General features: G+C 50.4%; 1 protein-coding gene across 1 annotated transcript; it reads left to right on the top strand.

Annotated features, from left to right (window-relative positions):
- The first annotated feature begins 2,906 nt into the window (after positions 1–2,906).
- Positions 2,907–9,566, top strand: SPATA3 (spermatogenesis associated 3). Its single transcript, XM_055300422.1, has 3 exons — positions 2,907–3,228; positions 6,750–6,924; positions 9,461–9,566. The coding sequence occupies exons 1-3, from the start codon at positions 2,907–2,909 to the stop codon at positions 9,564–9,566; spliced, it is 603 nt and encodes a 200-aa protein (XP_055156397.1).
- The last annotated feature ends 7,755 nt before the right edge of the window (positions 9,567–17,321 follow it).

Raw genomic sequence — 17,321 nt, 5'->3', positions numbered from 1 at the left:
GGGCCAGAACCACTGAGTGTGCATTTTCACACCCTCAGAACCTTACCCTGACTTGGCATCCCCTTAGACTCCATCTTCTCACTTTCCCAAATGGCACTCGAGGTTGTCCCGTGGCTGCCATGCCAAGTAGGAGAGCCCCTTGCCCCTGGACTGTTCTGTAATCCTCAGCCTGGGCCAGAAAACCACAGGCCCTTTTGGAAAATAACCCCTTCAGGAGATGCTGTCTGTGAGGTGCCTTGGCCTTCATCATCCATGCTCAGTCTGCCTTCCGTGGTTTCCTGCTACCTTTGTCCTCTTATCCTCAACTTCCAGAAGCTCCTATGGAGCCTCTTCTCTGGACTTTGGCCCTCCAGGGTCCTTCCAGCCTGGAAGTAGGGAAGTCGGGAGGAGAGAAGAAACAGGGTTTTAACACCATGCAGCCTATGACCTGAGGCTCGGAGAGGGAGGGGTCACTTCCAGTTGGGGATCTCGAGAAAGGTGTATGAGGAGGTGGGTTCACTTGAGATGGATCTTGATGATGGATATGTTTTGACAGAGAGGGAGATGGGCCTGATAGGGAGGAAAGGCTTTCACAAATGCAGGAAAGCAGACTTCCATGCTCATGGCTGGCAGGAACCGGACAGGTGGCAGCGAGGTGGTCAGTGGGCCTGGGACACTGGTCTGTGACTGTTACACATGAGTCGGACTTCCAGCTAGGGACTTGTGCTCCAGCTGGAAGGCCATGGAAAACCTTCTAGTAAAGTATTGCAGTCCCATTCTTCCTCATCCCTCTGGGGCAACCTCTCACTTCATGGGTGCCCTCTCCTAGCTTCTTGGGACCACCCTTCTAAAGAACCCACCCATATTTTCTCCACTGCCATAGAAAGACTCCCCGCTCCTCCCGAAGCCTGACCTTCTATGTTTCCCCCATCGCCCTCCCCGGACACAGGGACCTGCTTTCTGTGCCATTTGGCTCCTTGGTGTGAAAATGGCACATTTCTTTCATCGCTAACAGGAAATACTACCCATGTGTGTTCACCCTTTATCTAATTCATCTAAACCAGTGATTCTCAGCCAGGGGCAATTTTCACACATACACACACACACACACACACACACACACACACCCTCACACACACCCCAGAGACATTTAGCATTGGTTGCCACAACTGGGGGAGGGGGCCAGGTAATTGCTACCGGCATCTCATGACAAAGGCCAGGGATGCTGCTAAACTTCCTAAAATGCACAGGAGAATTATCTGGCTCAAACGGCAAAGATTTATCTGGCCCCAAATGTCGACAGAGCTGAGGTTTAGAACCTCTGGTTTAAATCAGGTTGAAGCCCCAGGCAAAAACCCACTGGTGTTTGAAAATCTAATTTTGCAGAGATACATGCCTGAGGAGTTCCTGACCTGTCTGCTAAATCTGGACAGGGTCCCTGACCTGGGTTTCCAGTCTCTCTGATTCTAAGTCGAATCACCCAGAGGGACCCATTGCTCTTGACTTTAGAGAATTACCACCTTCGTTAGACTCACCTGTTCCTTGAACCAAATTTACAGCTTTTATTGATCTGAACTGTCTTCCACTTCTAATCCTTGGTGCCTCTTTTTTTTATTCAATCTTCTCACTCAAGGGAATTTTTTTTTCCCATTGATTTGTAAGGCCTGTGTAATGATCTGATTCCCTCTTGCCTTCTGGAATCAGGAAATGAAGGAGCCTTGAATGAGAATTTAGCCCTGTCGATACTTCCACCCAGCCCTGTGATCTTGGAAGGTGACTTAACTTCTCTAAACCCCAGTTTATCTTCTGCAAAAAGAGAATCATTAAGGTCTTTTCAGACTCTAGAATCCCTAATATATTTTTCTGTCTTTTCACATCTCATATCAGATCTGGCCTCGTGTGGAAGTGTCTTCTAGCTATATCTGCCCTAAACCCTATCCTGGGGCAAGAGCATCACCCCCCAGGAGCATGGGGTTAACAGCTAAACATTCACCCACCTCGTGATGCGTTAATGGCAGGTGTAGAGTCTTCTAACGTGAACACATTCTGCATTGTAGTCACAGTGTGACGTTTAGGGTTGTCTTTTTAAAATGCCTTATCCGCTTCCATCCTAAAAGGAAAATCATGTTTAACTTCCAGGAATATTCACAGTCCCCTCATTGACCCGACAGAGTTTGAGGTTTGAGAGGTAATTGGTTGTTGCCAGCGAATGAGTTCAAAGAAAGTGCAGTTTTCCAAACAAAACCGTTACGTTTTATAGGGGAAATTCTTTGGCCAAAAGCAAGGTTCTTATCAGGGTGGGGGTCCCCAGCCCCTTCCCGGGGTGAGGAGGGCAGATTTTGGAGAAAGGGAGAAGCCACTTTAAGATCATCTGAATGGGGGCAAAGCTGAGATGGGATAAGCCTGTGGACGTCCCATGGACCCCCGAATCTTCAGTAAAATTACCAAAACTCACAGACTGCATGGTGAAGTGGTTTGTTTGTTTTTGGTATGTGGAGCCTGGTGACATTGCTGAGCGTCCCAGCCAGGGTGTCTGAGAGCCACACAGAGAGCGCATAGGGACCCAGGAACACAGCAGCGGAGGTACCTGAAAGGAGGTGCTCTGGTCACAGAATCACAGGGCCAGGGTGTCACAGGCCCCGTGGCCAGGCTGAACCAGGTCCCTGAGGGCCCCGCGGCTGCCTTCCACCCATCCCAGTAACTGGGGGGAGGCAGGACTGGCAGGCTGCTGTGGGCTGAGAAGAGCCCTGCCATAGGAACCACCTGGCTTATTGTGACCTCACAGGAGGGGTGGAGGTGACTATTCTCTGTAGGTCCATCCCTTGGCCAGAGCCTTCCCCCAGGGCAGGGGCAAACGGCCCCTCTAGGAGGGAGCCGGAAGTTTAGGCAGCTCCATGTAGGTCCACGTTTAGGTGAAGAGAACCACCATGAGGAAGGGCAAAAGGAAGAAGCCAGAGTCTAGACGCCGTGGCTCCACCCCACAGCAGGCCAGCTCCGAGGCCACCCCACAGCAGGCCAGTTCCGAGGCCACCCCACAGCAGGCCAGCTCCGAGGCCATCCCGCTGCACACCAGCTCTGAGTCCACCTCGCAGCAGCCCAGCCCGGGATCCACCCCACAGCCCAGCTCTGAATCCACCCCCCAACCGCCTGCACCCCAGGCTGTCCCAGCTCCCGAAACCAACCCCCCCACCCTGAGCCTGGTGCCTCAGGACACTAACACAAAAGCATCCTCTCGATCCAGGAAAACAGGTGGGCAAACTTCTAACTCAAGAACTTCTGGCCTTCCTGCTGATGGACCCCCAGGGTCCACTAGAAGCTGAGTCATTTCGGGTAGCAGTCCATGGTTGGCGTGTATTCTGGAACGGTGCTTGTTGAAGTGTGACGGTTTGGGTGTTTGTTTTTACCCAGGAGACCAGGATTCCTGGGCTTTGCCATTCCTCACCACCCTGAGGCCCAATGAAGAAGGCAGCCGCACATACATATTGACATTCACTTGGCTCAGTGGTGATACTTGCTTATTAGGAGTCAGAAGTGCCATGTGCTGTTCAAAAATAAAAACCAAGGATGTATTAATAGAAGTTATACAGTTTAGGACAAGGGAGGTGATCATACTCTGTCCTCATTAGGCTATCCTTGAGTCCTGTAAAAGATGCCTAGCAACCCAGTCCAAAGTAGATAATCCCAAGAAGATAATGGGGGATGAAGGGGTGAGAAAACAAGAACCATTTGATGTATAAGATTTGGTTGAAGGAACTGGAGGAAATCTGTCAAGTAAAAGATGCGTGTAGACTCGTGGCATGTTGCCCTCAGATGTCTAAGGGTTGCCAGATAAAATATAGGACACTCAGTAAAATTTGAATTTCAGATAAGCAACAAATACTTTTTTAGTGTAACTGTGTCCCAAATATTGCCTGGGCATTCTGTATTTTTATCGCTAACTCTGGCAGCCTTACCCATGGAAGACACTATAGACAGGCAGGTTTCTTTCTGCTCAACATGAAGACGTTTCCAACAATTAGCTCTGTCTGAAAATGGAATGGCTGTCTAGGGAATGTGGTCCTCCATCTTCTCAGGTAGCCAGAGTCTGAATGAGCATTGGATTGTGTAGAGGGAATGAATTCAAGTCGAGTTCGGGAGATGGGCTGGGTAATATTACTATTACTAATAATAATAATAATGGTAGTAACTAACAGTTATCACTGAGCACTTACCACATACCTAGCATTCAGCTCAGCTATCTGTGTGAATCTTCCTTAACAGTCCTACAAAGGAGGTGTTATCATCATGCTCTCCCTTTTATAGATGGGGAAACTGAGGTTCAAAGAAATCAAACAATACACTCTCAAGCAGACACTGGTAGCCCCGAAAGGGGGACTTCCATCTATTCTGACTCCATAATCCTCATTCTTAACTGCAGCATTGATCTTCTCGTCCCAAGAGTCCAGTGGTTTCCCCAAGAGGAAGAACACCCTTCTCCAAGCTTCTCTTGGCTTCACCGTGAGCCAATACCAATAGCTCTATGGTCCTAAGCAGGCCACACTCTCTGGGCCACAGCAAATTCCTCGGGGATGGTGTGGATGGAAACTGAATGTGAGGTGTGAATGAGAGAGCTAGCTCCAAGCAGTCGCTGGGACAATGGAATCTCCGTGGCTAAGAATCAATTCGTTCTTAACATGTAGAAACAGTTTTGAGTGTTACATATTGCATATATTGTGATCATCAACCACTGGGGTAAACATTTCTGGATTACGGCCTTCAGAACTGATATCTGTAGAAAGCAAAATGCTCCATCCCCACATCTGTTGAGGAATGCGTGTGGCTCATTCCTGGTGAGGAATTCTGCTTATTGGGAAGGCCAAGCAGAAGACAGTGATGGCCTGCCCATGGCGACCATGGACACCCTGCATTTCTGCCAGAGGAATCTTCTCCTTTAGAGCCAGACTGGGGGGAAAAATGTTGGTGATAAGGAATGAAGGCCTGTACGTAAGGGCACCATTTTCTAAAATTCAAATCTTTTATTTCTCAAGATTTTATTTATTTATTTATTTATTTATTTATTTACTTACTTACTTACTTATTTGCTTGTTTGTTTGTTTGTTTGTTTGAGTTGGGGAGGGACAGAGGGAGAATCTCAAGCAGACTCCACACCAAGCCTGACGTGGGCCTCAATCCCACGACCCCGAGATCATGACCTGAGCTGAAATCAAGAGTTGGACGCTCAACCGACTGAGCCACCCAGGTGCTCCTAAAATCCAAATCTTTTTGTACGCAGAAAACACTGTAGTTCGGAAAGTACAACCCTTGGCCTAAAATGACTGTAATCAAAACATGGATGATAACAAGTGTTAGGGGAAGTTATGGGGAAACTGGAACCCGCATCCAAGGCTGGAGACAATGTGGAATGGTGCAGCCGCTGTGGGAAACGATCTGGCAGTTCCTCAGAGGGTCACATGTGAGGTTACTGTATGATCCAGCAATTCCACTGCTGGGGACTTACCGAGAGAATTAGAAGCAAACATCCATACAAAACCTTGTACGTTCACAGTGGTGTTAGTAGTGATAGCCAAGAGGCAGAATAGACTCCCTCTCAACCACCCAATGAATGGATAAACAACGTGTGGTGTGTCCGTGCAATGAAATACCATCTGGCAATAGTGACACATGCTACAATGCCAGTGAGCCTCAGACACATTAGGCTAAGTGAAAGAAGCTCACCCCCCTCCAAAGCCCACATGTTGCATATGATTCCATGTATAAAATGTGCAGAAGAGGCAAATCCATTGCCAGGAACTGGGGAAGGGCGGGGAAAGGCAGTGACCTCTAAAGGGCCTTGGGATTTCCTTGTGTAGGGGAGGAGAGAAGAGAATATTCTGGAATTAGACAGTAATGATGGTTTTTACACCTTTGTTAATATACCAAAAACCATTTTAAAGGGTAAATTTTATGATACAGGAGTTAAATGTCCATTTAAAACAATTGTTTTAACAACAACAACAACAAAAATATAAGTCTTGCCTGTTAGAATCCCTTCCTTCCCCATATTCCAGAAGTATCTGTGGTGGGCAGGTCTACAGAGGAAGCGTGCAGCAGCAGCCAGGTCGGTCACTGGCCTCATGGAGCTGACGCTGGAAGAACGTGTAGCTGTGTCAAGAAGCCAGGACTGAAGTCGTTCCAGGAGGAGGGCACTACCCAGCCAGAAGTCGCCTGTTCCGGCACCACCTCTGTCCCACTGGGGTCCTCAGCAGAGGACAAAGGGGAGAGAAGTTTAGGAAAGGGGTTCAAGGACTGTAAATCGGAGTAGCAGCCATCTGCTAGATAAATCAATGAAAATAACGAAATAATCAGCAAAAATAAATCCAGAAAAATGGAACATGTTCCAGCTGCAGGCCACCTGTCGCACCACTGTCCTTGTTTGGGAATTCCAACGGGGGCAGCACCAGATGAGTTAGAACCCCTAACTTGGGGTGAAGGTGAAGCCCTACTTCTTCAATCTCTTTGTTCTAAGGGCACATCCGGGGTTCTATGAGCCTCGGGTTCCCCATTTGTAAACTGAGAATAACCATGTTCCCCTTGGCAGGACTGTCCCGAGGCGGAGAAGGATGTGAGGGAGGGACAGCGAGCAGGTGCACGCCGCGAGGGCCAGCTTTCTGAAATGCCCTCCAGTCTCTGAAACAAGCAGGTCCCCGTGCTGCTAGCCTTCTCCCCCGAGCCTCCCGAGGGGCTCCCGGAGGCAGGGCGTCCCTCACGTCTCTCCTTCTCTGTCCATCCAGGGTCTCTGACTCGTGCGGGCCCGCGGGCCTTCTGTTCCTGTTCTTCTTGCCCTGGCAGCTCTGCTTGCTGGCGTCGCCTGGGCCTGTGTCACAGCCGCATCTTTGATGTCCTCCTTCCTCGGGCCTGGCCTACCATGCCAGGGAGAGGATCCCCAAGCCTCCTCACTTTCTACAGGTTCTGGAGCGCGTGGGGGGCTGGGCCCTCAGGGCTGCTCAGTTCCCGGGTCCGGCTCTGCCCTGGACCATATTAGCAGCCACTTCTCCCTGGGACTCCCAGGCGGGAAGGAAGCCTCTCTGGGGTGGCCACTTCCTGGGGTTTGGCGCCCTGCCCTTTCTGACCAGGCCCGTGCCCCAGGGCTCCCCACCTGCACAGGGAGGTGCCAGGTTTCTTCCTTACCTGGGAATTGCTTGGTTAGGAGGCTCATTTATCTCTTCTCCATAGTCACACTCCTTCACTCCCAGTGCTTGGTCAAGTCCCTGTCACTCAGGGCTTTGTGATCGAATGCTCTGTTTGGCCACCGGCCTCCTCTCATGACCCATACCAGAGCTGAGAGCCTCAGGTTCTTGACTTGCCTATGAATTTCCCTCAGAATTTTTTTAAAGATTTTATTTTATTTATTCATGAGAGTCACAGAGAGAGAGAGGCAGAGACACAGGCAGAGGGAGAAGCAGGCTCCCTGCGGGGAGACTGATGCAGGACTCGATCCCAGAACCCTGGAATCATGACCTGAGCAAAGGCAGACGTTCAACCACCGAGCCACTCAGGTGTCCCTTTCCCTCAGAATTTAGTAATAAACAATGATTGCAGCTCACATGGCCCATTGGTAATAGCAAGACCGCCCTTCAGAGGGTTTCACGCTCTTTCTGGCAGTCTCCACAGGGGACATGACCCCCGGGCTGGCCTGTGTGTAGCAGGGCAGGCTCCCACAGCATCATCCACAGCACCCACCCACCCTTTCCTCTCCCATGAAGCCATCAGGTGAAAGCCACCTGGCGGCGGCTGCTTCCAGTCACAGGAAGACACCCGTGCAGAAAACCAGACCAAAGATGCCAGTCGGCTTTCCCAGTGATGCAGTGCTATATGCCTCCATCTGCCCCCCAGCCCCAGGCCCCAGAGTACCTGCACCTGTACTCAGGGTCTCACCAGTGTCCACGAAGAGACTTCCCACTTGGGCATCTCATACCCCTAACCCAGGAGCAGAGCCCACCCACCCCTCACCCTCGTCCTGCTCCTCTTCCTAGGTCTCTCCCCCCACCATACCCCCTCCCCATCCTTGAAAAGCACCATGTCTCAGACATAAGAGAGGCAAACAGATACCCAAGTGTGTTAGGAGGACATGTGTAGAGCTAAAAGCACAATCCGGTAAGTGCCATCAAGGAACAACCTGCCCGCCACTCACCTTTACTGACTTTCCTCCCACACGCTTAGTATTTCTGTCCATCTGGTGTCGAGCCAGGCCACGGATTCGTATCACCTAAAGACCAACAGGTGGGAACACCTATTCTGCATAGAATACTAGGCGCTGTGAGGAAAACCAGAACACGGAACTTGACCCCTTAAAATCATACAGTCTATGTGGTTAGTGGAGGCATGTGCATTTAGAAACTAGGGTGGAGGGCAGCCCAGGTGGCTCAGCGGTTTAGCGCCTGCCTTTGGCCCAGGGTGCGATCCTGGAGTCCTGGGATCGAGTCCCACGTCGGGCTCCCGGCATGGAGCCTGCTTCTCCCTCTGCCTGTGTCTCTGCCTCTCTCTCTCTCATGAATAAATAAATAAAATCTTAAAAAAGAAAGAAAGAAAGAAAGAAAGAAAGAAAGAAAGAAAGAAAGAAAGAAAGAAAGACAAACTAGGATGGAAGCCGGAAATTGACCTCTATCCCATAGATGTTCAATGAGCTGCAGAAATAGAGTGCTCACTCCCAAGTCGGGGCCCAGGGAGACTTTGGGTACTGCGGTGAGTCTAAAGGTATCTTGGGATCTTTCGTGGCTTAAAATTAAAAAGAGCACTCTAGGTGGAGGGAAAGGTAAAAGCAAGGAGGCTCGGAATTAGGGAAGTGAGGGGAAAGAGCAGAGATGCCGTCTGGCCAGGGAAGCCCTGTAGTCTTCATTCTGCTCAAATCATAGCGCCAGCTTCCATAATCTTTCCATTTCCCGGTGGCGTGGAATGTGGGATCTTGACTTTAAATACACATTCACATTAAGTACGATGCCCTAGTTTAGCAGGATCGTTGTCAAATGGACATTGCGTTTTGGGAGAGCCTTCCTCACAATTTTTAGCATGATGGTACGTTTTCCTTGCCTGTGTGGTGAGTGTCACATGTGGTGTCCTCAGCTCTTCATCTCCAGAATGGAGCCACACGATAGAACCTACTTCTCAGGGTAGTTGTAAGGCTTGAGGGAGACGCAGGGTGTGAGATGTCGAGCACGGGGCCTGGCACACCTCGGCCTTCACCACTTCCCAGCTCTGCTCCCTGAGCGTCCGAGGAAGCTGGCATCCCAGGCTTGCCCGTTTTCAAGTGCAGGGGGCCTTGTGGCAGGGATTTATTGGACGGGATGGGCAGAGCTGTATTCCCTTGAGAGGAGGATCAGTACCTGGGGAGATGGGCATTCCTGGAATCCTGAGGGGACCCTCCCATTTCTGACTCCTCTGTCTGTAGACAGGCACCAGAGTCCCAACTTCCTCCAACCTGTGGGCTTTCTGTTTTGCTCTACAGAAAACCTACAAGAAAACACTCAAGTCATCGTAATTCGCGTGCTCCGAGCTCTCGGGACTGCTGCTGTGGCTCTGGGGGCCCTAGGAGCTGCCTATTACATCATTGAATCCTTGTGAATACACCCCCCAGGCCCGTAGTCCGGCAGGTACGTGGACGGCCTCTGTGCCCACTCTCGCCCTTGCAGAGAGAACCCCAGGCCCACTGGGTCACCTCGCCAGCAGCACAGGGCTCAGGGCGTGTCTGTCCCTTCTCTGAATAGAGGTGGAATTTATGGGTGGACCAAGCCCCCAGGCTCTCAGGGGAAGCTTAAGAAATGAGTGACTTCCTGGCCTCAGGGTCATCTGGCAATGCTCCCTCAAGCAGCCCTGACACTCTTGGATAATGCTGGTCCCATTATTGGGATTGTCAAATCAGAGTTCCCCCAACCCCTCTGGTCACAGATACCAGAAAGGAAGAGGCAGGAGAGCTGGCACAGAGGTTCTTACCCCTCTTAGGGACTTTCCTTGGAACTTTCTCCCTGCCAAGAAAACTTTCCCTTCTGAAGTGCTACTTGTCCTTTTTGACCTGGTCCCATTTCTTCCATAAGCTTCAACCCCGCTCCACTGCAGCTCCAGTGATTTCTTCCATCTTTTTAACACTGTTTTCTCCAGCCTATTCCATCCCGTATTGTGGATGGTTTTTTGGCACACGTGTGGCCTGTCTCTGCAACTATACCTATTGAGAGATCCTGGAGGGCAGGGAACATGTGTTACACAACATCTCCAATCCTCCCCTTTGCAAGCCAGGCTCCTAGAGGCAGAGCCTGAGGCAGGGATTTGGGTGCACAGGATTTATAAGGGAAAAGGAGAGTGAGGAAGGTAAGAGAGGACAGAGGAAAGAGTGGAGCAAGGAGGAGGTCTCAGTTGGAGTCCAGCCTCAGCCTGATCCCAGGGGAGCTCTGGGGCGTGAATGGTCTCACCAAGCTGGTCTCACCTTGAAGCGAGAAGATTGGCCTTCTGTGCCCTTCCATCACTGAGTCATTGGCAACAGGGGTGGGGTTGGGGAGTGTATGTCTTTGTGGAAAAGGGGATCTTACAAGAGCTGGGGAATGGATGCACCGGCCCAGAAAGAGGATCTGGGTGGGTTCCAAGAGTGCCCACAGTTGTCCCCATAGTCAAGTCCACCTGCAGCGAATGCCTGATAATGGGGGATGGTCAGATGGTAATAGCAGCTTTTCATCCCACCTCCAGACCTCCACCAGCCACAGGAATGCACAGGGAATGGCCACAGTGGGGCACTAGGTAGAAACAGATGCTCAAAGTATCTCAACAGCCCTGCCCAAAAAGTAGGCTCACCATCTGCTCAGGGGCTCTGCTGTCTGGAAATCAAGGGACTTCCATGGAAGAATGGAAGCACCCCAAGTTCCTGATATACCACAGCAGCTGAGAGCCTCACTTTCCCCATCTATAAATAGGGAAGATCATGATACCTATGTCTTGAGATTGTTGGAGTATGAGATAAGGAGCTCAGAGGACAGGGCTGGCCAGCTGGCAGGTTTTGTTACTGTTACCATCGTGGGAGTGGAGGGAACCAGTCAGAGCTGTAGGTTCTGGTCTTGGCTCTGCTACCTGGTAGCTGGGTCTTTTTTTTTTTTTTTTTTTTAAGATTTTGTTTATTCATGAGAGACACAGAGGGAGAGGCAGAGACACAGGCAGATGGAGAAGCAGGCTCCCTGCAGGGAGCCCGATGTGGGACTCCAGGATCATGACCTGAGACAAAGGCAAGAGCTCAGCCACTGAGCCACCCAGGGGTCCCCTGGTAGCTGGGTCCTAGGGGATACATTGCTTAACTTCTGTGAGAGGAATGTCTTTGCTAAAGTAGGAAGAATGGTAACTACCTCCAAGGATGATGGTTTTGAGGATTAAATGAGGGGACATTCAGACAGCCAGGCCCAGTCACAGGGGTTGAGTAGATGGTGGTGACTGGCAGTCTAAAGATTGCCCCTGAACTAAAGTGTTTTGTCCTAGAGGAGACAGGCAAGCTTGAGGTCAGATCCCCTCCCACATCCAGTATCTCTGGGGCCTGAGGCAAGTTCCTAAACTCTAGACATCTTCTTCTTGTTAAATGGTGGTAATAACAGTACCCCTCTCACTAGGTTGTTGGGAGGAGTTGGTGAAAAATACGCACATCAAACACTTAGGGCCTGGCATAGATGAGGCATTCAAGACGGCCGCCACCCCATCATCATCATCATCAACATCGCTTCTTAAATTCAGCATTCCCCCAATTTGGCCGACTTCAACACCTGCAATATCACTTAACTCCTTTTAAAATTAGCTTTCTTTTTCAAGGGAAATTTCAGTCTGGCCATAAATGGAAAAATCCAATCGCTTGCCATAAAAAGACTCACGGTAAATATAAACCCCAAATGCCGTGGAATTACAGCTGATGAGGGTGCCTAAGAAAGGCTCAGCTTTCAAGGCAGTGCCCTGGGGGTTCCAAGGACATGCGTCGGACCTTGAGGCAGGCAGCTCCAGGTGCTGTCTTCCACTTTAACCAAGGTTGAAAGGTGACAGGAATGGCAGGGATCTGGTTGCTTAACGTGGTGTCAGGTGCCACCTGAAGCATCGCATTAGTTCACACTGCCCTGAGCCCTGCGTGGAGGGGCTCAGGGAGGGGAAGGGGGAGATCGTTGATAGCAATGTGGGGAGGGGGAAGACGAGAGAAAGGGAGTGTCATGGAACCCCACCCAGGGCCTGGAGCAGGTTAGTGCCCCCTGGCACTGAGAGTGAATCGGTGGCAAAGGCAGCAAGACTCCCCAGAGACTGAGGCTGTGAGTGTGTTGGGGGTCCCGGGGGTTCAAGTGGCCGGTGGGGCTTTGCATCACTGACATCACTTAACAAACTTACAAATGCATGCTGTGCATGAGCTTCACACAGCTCACCTCTTTCTTCTGCTCCGAGGGGTGACTCCTTATGTCTTCTTAGGGTGTGCCTCTTGCCTGATGCAGGGTGGGGGTGCCGAGTTCTCAGGGCCAGATGCAACCAGTCCAGGGCCAGAACTCCAACCTGACGGGCTGGTCCTCCCAGGGACAGACTTCATCCCCCCTTACAGAGCTGTCCTGTGACCACTCTGGTTTCCCTTGAGGGAGAGGGAGACTGTGCCACCCACCTTGAGTGGCCTGAGGCAGGGTCCTTTCCTGGCAATTCTGGTGAGGTGGCTTTCCCCCATGTGACCCACTGCTTTTGTCAAGTTACTGTTCCAGCACTGGGATGGAATGCTAATTGGCATTGGGGCACTTGAAATGTGTTTTAACTGACCTCTGCAGGGCCTGGCTTCTTGCAGACTTGTTTCTGCCAGAGACTGTGCTACAGTGTCCTAACCCAATCAGTGGACATGGGGAGTCTGAGGTCTGAATATGGTACCACCAGCAGGGGTCAGGAGAGGACTTTCTAGAAGCCTAGAAGTTGCAGTGACATTTCCTAGACATTAGTCATCCATAGTGTCTCCCACCCAGACTCCCCACTGTCCCCCACATGAACCCCTGCAAATTATGTAAACGAGCAAGTGGGTCAGCACAGCCATCACATGTCAGCACTGACCATGTGCCCCGCACCACACTGGGTACTGTGAGACATGATGACACAGTAGGCCGTGGATGGCCCAGGTCCACCAACAGGCCAAGCCTAGGTTTGGGACTCTAAAGTCTGGTAAAGTCTGTGGATCTAGGCTGGCCAAGGCACCCAGACAAAAGGGGCAGGGGATAATAATCCACATGGGAGCACAAATGCTTATCTGACATCCAAGCTAGAAGGCAGAGTCCAGATGAGGAAAAAGAGTGTTAATTAAATTATGCATTCATTCATTAAACATTTCTTATGTACCTACCCTGTGCTATAGGAGTAAAACAAGACACACAAGAGGTCCCCCCATCACCCACCCAGGGAGCCTGCATTCCCATGGGCACAGAGAGACAATGGACAAGTTAATGAATAAACAAGATCACTTGATTTAGTGGCAAGTGTTATCAAGGAAATGAAGATATAAAGTTGATCTGATAAAGGGCAGAGAAGGGCGGGTGAGCAGGAGGGGATACTGCTGGAGATAGGCTGGTCTGTGGAGGTTTCTCTGAACTGAGATGCATATGGCCGAAGGAGCCAGAAGATGGAAATCCGAGGGAAGAGTGTTCCTGCAGACAGACTAGCAGATCCAATAGTTAGGCAGGAAGGAGGAGTTTAACATGTTTGGGTGCCAGAGAAAAGGCCAATATGGCTGGAGCTCTGCAGGTCAGGATGCCACTGGAGGGGAGACCAAGGTCAGGCAGGGCCTCGAGGATTTCTGTTGTGTTCTAGATGGGTTGGAAGCCCCCCAGAAGCAGAGCAATAGCAAATTCTTCATGGCACTTCCTGTGTGCAAGCACTGTGCTGGGTGCTTTACATATAGTAAAGACTATATAGACTCCCTCAAAGGGGAGTCTCTCAAGCTGCTGGTTTTAACTTCAAAGCAATCACAGTGCCTGTTGGATAGAGGATGGGGAAGGGGGAGGAGGACCAGGGGGGAATCATCTGTACTGGCCTAGGCAGGCAAAGATGGTGCTTGGACCAGGGTGATAGCTGTGGAGGGGAAAGTTACCAGGGACATGGTGGGGAAGGAATCAGCCAAGTCTTGCTGATATAGATTGGATGATATGATGAGGGAAAGGGAAGCCTCATGGAGGACTCCTTGGGGTGCCATTGCCAGAGGCACAGGGCACAGGAGGGAATGGAGATCAAGAGTTCTGTTTTGTTATTACTATTGAGTTGTTGGACTACCAAATGGACATGTCACGGAGGCAGGTGGTTATATGGAAGTCACAGGAAAAGCGGGGTCTTAGCTCTAAGTGTAGGAGTAAGAGCTGAGATATATAGCCCCAGGCAGTGGCTAAGATGACTCAGGGAGAAGACAAAAATAGTGCAGAAAGCCAGGAACCCAAGCCAGGAAGATGCAATTTAGAAGGCTGGTAGGGAAGGAAGGTGCCAATGGGGAAGACACCTGCTGTGGGTCTGCTCAGGTTCTAGGCAAGCACGCAGGGTCCCAGGAAGTTCTCAGAGATAAAGAGAGCAGATAGGTTTAGGTCAACGAGTGGCATCCACAGGTAGCGAAAGGCAGCAAAGAGACAAGACTCTCAGGGGAAGGGGCTGGTGAACAGGGCTGTGACCTCTGCTGGTAAGGATCCTGCTGCTACATTTCTGCTTATTATTCTGTTCCTCACAGAGTGTGGACAGACAGACATGTGCTTCCATATCCTGATGCAAGGACCCACCCCCCCTCTGTAAACAAGTGAACAAAGGGAGGGCCCTACCCCAGCACCCAGGTTCAAGGCCTCATCGCTTCTTGGCTGGATGAGGTGACCCAGGCGCTTACTGGACTCGCCCTTCCCAGGCATCCTGCATGTTCAACCCCTGCTCTCAGTGCTGATCCTTTCTGGTGCAAAAAGTTCTCCCTGCTTCATGAGAAGAATTCCTTAGCTTGACAGTTGAATGAAATTTACCTACCTCTAAGAGTTATGGCACTTTGTAAACTGTAAAATGTTCTGCTCTGACTTCTCTCTTTTTAATTCAGCTGTAAAATTGAACGTGTGAATAGGTAGGTTTCCAAATGCCACGAGGCATTTTAAGACTTGATTTGATAAGTGGAATGTGGGTTAGATTATTTGGTGCCACAAATTTCAGAAAACCTTATTCAAGATGGTAAAAAGGAGGGAGGCCTGGGTGGCTCAGTGGTTGAGCGTCTTTGGCTCAGGGCGTGATTCCAGTTGGGGGATCAAGCCCCACATCGGGCTCCTTGTGAGGAGCCTGCTTCTCCCTCTGCCTGTGTCTCTGCCTCTCTCTGTATGTCTCTCATGAATAACTAAAAATCTTTAAAGAACAACAACAAAAACCCCAAAATGGTAAAAAGGAGATTATCTCAGGGAACAATTAGGAAGCATCAGGGGTCAGGAATGGTTAACTCAGCAGTGTCATCAGAGACCTGAGGACTTATCTAGCTTTCAGCTCTGACACCCCTCAGCAGAGAAGGGGCTAGTTCCCCTCAGGAGCAGACAGCTGGAAGAGTTCCCAGAACCGTAGCCTCATACCCTGACAGCCAGAAGCAGGAAAAAGGCCACCTCCTCCTTATGTCTTTTCTTGAATTAAGTTTTTCCCAGAAACCCTTGCCCCTGGCATACTTGCCCTCTAATTGGGGTGACATGCCCCTGAATTGGGTCTCATGCCTCTTCTTAAATTAATAGCACAGGGAGTTGGATTATCATGACTGGATTGCATGAATCCAGAGCTACCCCTACATTCTACCCCAGGTCTGGGGCTGAGGCTGTTTCCCTTTGCTGTTGGGCAAAGAAGTAGACCATCCAAACTAGGTGGGACCCCCTGCCAGCAGCACCCACTACGATAGGCAAGAGTGATACAGAAGCAGAGTGTAGGATGAACTCCAATGCCCAGACCTGTTGTCTCGGGCAAGTGCTTTAGCCACTGAGAGCCACCCTGAGGGTATGTGCAAGTCAGTGTGTGCCGTGCGTGGTAGAGCTACACTGAGTCATCCTGAATTCCTTAGGCTCAGCAACTAGACCCTGTGGAAAGGAAACCATTTGGTGTCCTTCTCAGCCCAGAGACTAAAGAACCATCAAAGGGCAGTGGTAAAGCCTCCTCTCTGGGAAAGAGTGTTTCTAGAATCTTCTTTCTTAAAGCTTGGTAAGCCCCTCTCTTAGCATCCCACCAATTATGACGAGGCACTAACAGCAAGGGGCTGCTTCCCTCCTCTTTTTTGGGCACTGAGCATAGTAAAATTCACCCCCCACAGCTCAATTTTGGTGGAGTGAGGCTCTATCACTGCCACTGGGGACCTGGGGGCGGGGAGAGGAAAAGAAGGCGCCAATGATGACTGAACCAAGTGCTTGCCAGGCACTTTGCATAAGCGCGTTACAGCCTGAAGAGAAACACCAAGCTCTAACTGGCTGTGTTTGGATGAAAAGGAGAGTGGACAGGAGAATGGAAGAAATTTGAATCCTAAATAAATTTATTTTTTCACAGAGGATCTTAGCTGCTGAACCTTCAACCCACGGGGTTGCAAAATTGGAAAGCCACCAAAACTCCAAGGTCGTGGAATATCGTCTAAGCTAATGGCTCTGTCCTTATTTTTCTTGCAGATCCAGTTTCCATCAAGGATCTCTCTTGTCACCAAATAGAACAACAACAACAAAAAAGATCTCTGTTTCATTAGTGTGTTTTACCCATAGACACAAAGTTGGACTTGGCAATGGGATGGAATGACTTTGTGAGCCCCAGGCAAACGAGGGAGGGACCCTGCGGTTTGGGGACCACAGACCCGAGAGGGGTTGGCTTCTTCTGCACATACTCACCGAACAAACTGTTCCTGATTTTCCCACTCTAAAAGCAAGAATTGTACAACTCAGTCCAATACCTAACATAACCGGTCAACTGCACTTCCATCCAGGGGTGATCCCAGTTGGTGGGAATAGGAGGAACATGGTGGCCCCTTTCCAGGCTTGCACCTGGGGGAACAGAGGCTCTGTGCCAAGGAACACTGTCTCTAGGAAATGGCTTTATTTAGCTTCATGTGTAATGGGAGCAGCGCAGGGATAAGGCAAGGCAGCACTTCCAGCCTCGTGGTCTGTCCTGACTTAGCTGCACCCCGCAAGAGCCTGGTGGGTCTTGAGCCACTGAGGCAGAGATCTCAGTTCAAAGTGATCCCAGGAAACACCAGGAGGGGAGAGGGGTGTGAAACAGGGAAGGGATGACAGTCAAGTCAGGTGCAGTGACCACTAGGGACAATGGAAGCTTAGTTCTGCTGGGGCAGCTGGGGGTGGAAAGGGACCATATACCTCAGA

The sequence above is a fragment of the Nyctereutes procyonoides genome, unplaced genomic scaffold (assembly GCF_905146905.1).
Source record: "Nyctereutes procyonoides isolate TBG_1078 unplaced genomic scaffold, NYPRO_anot_genome, whole genome shotgun sequence".
Taxonomy (NCBI): Eukaryota; Metazoa; Chordata; class Mammalia; order Carnivora; family Canidae; genus Nyctereutes; species Nyctereutes procyonoides.
Note: the sequence above shows the minus strand (reverse complement) of the source record. Positions and strands in the feature narration are given on the sequence as shown.

Coding starts and splice junctions, on each gene's coding strand:
- SPATA3 (XM_055300422.1), top strand. CDS start 2,907: ATGAGGAAGGGCAAAAGGAAGAAGCCAGAGTCTAGACGCCGTGGCTCC. Junction 3,229..6,749: donor CTCTCGATCCAGGAAAACAG/GTGGGCAAACTT, acceptor CTGTCCATCCAG/GGTCTCTGACTCGTGCGGGC. Junction 6,925..9,460: donor AGCCTCCTCACTTTCTACAG/GTTCTGGAGCGC, acceptor TTTGCTCTACAG/AAAACCTACAAGAAAACACT.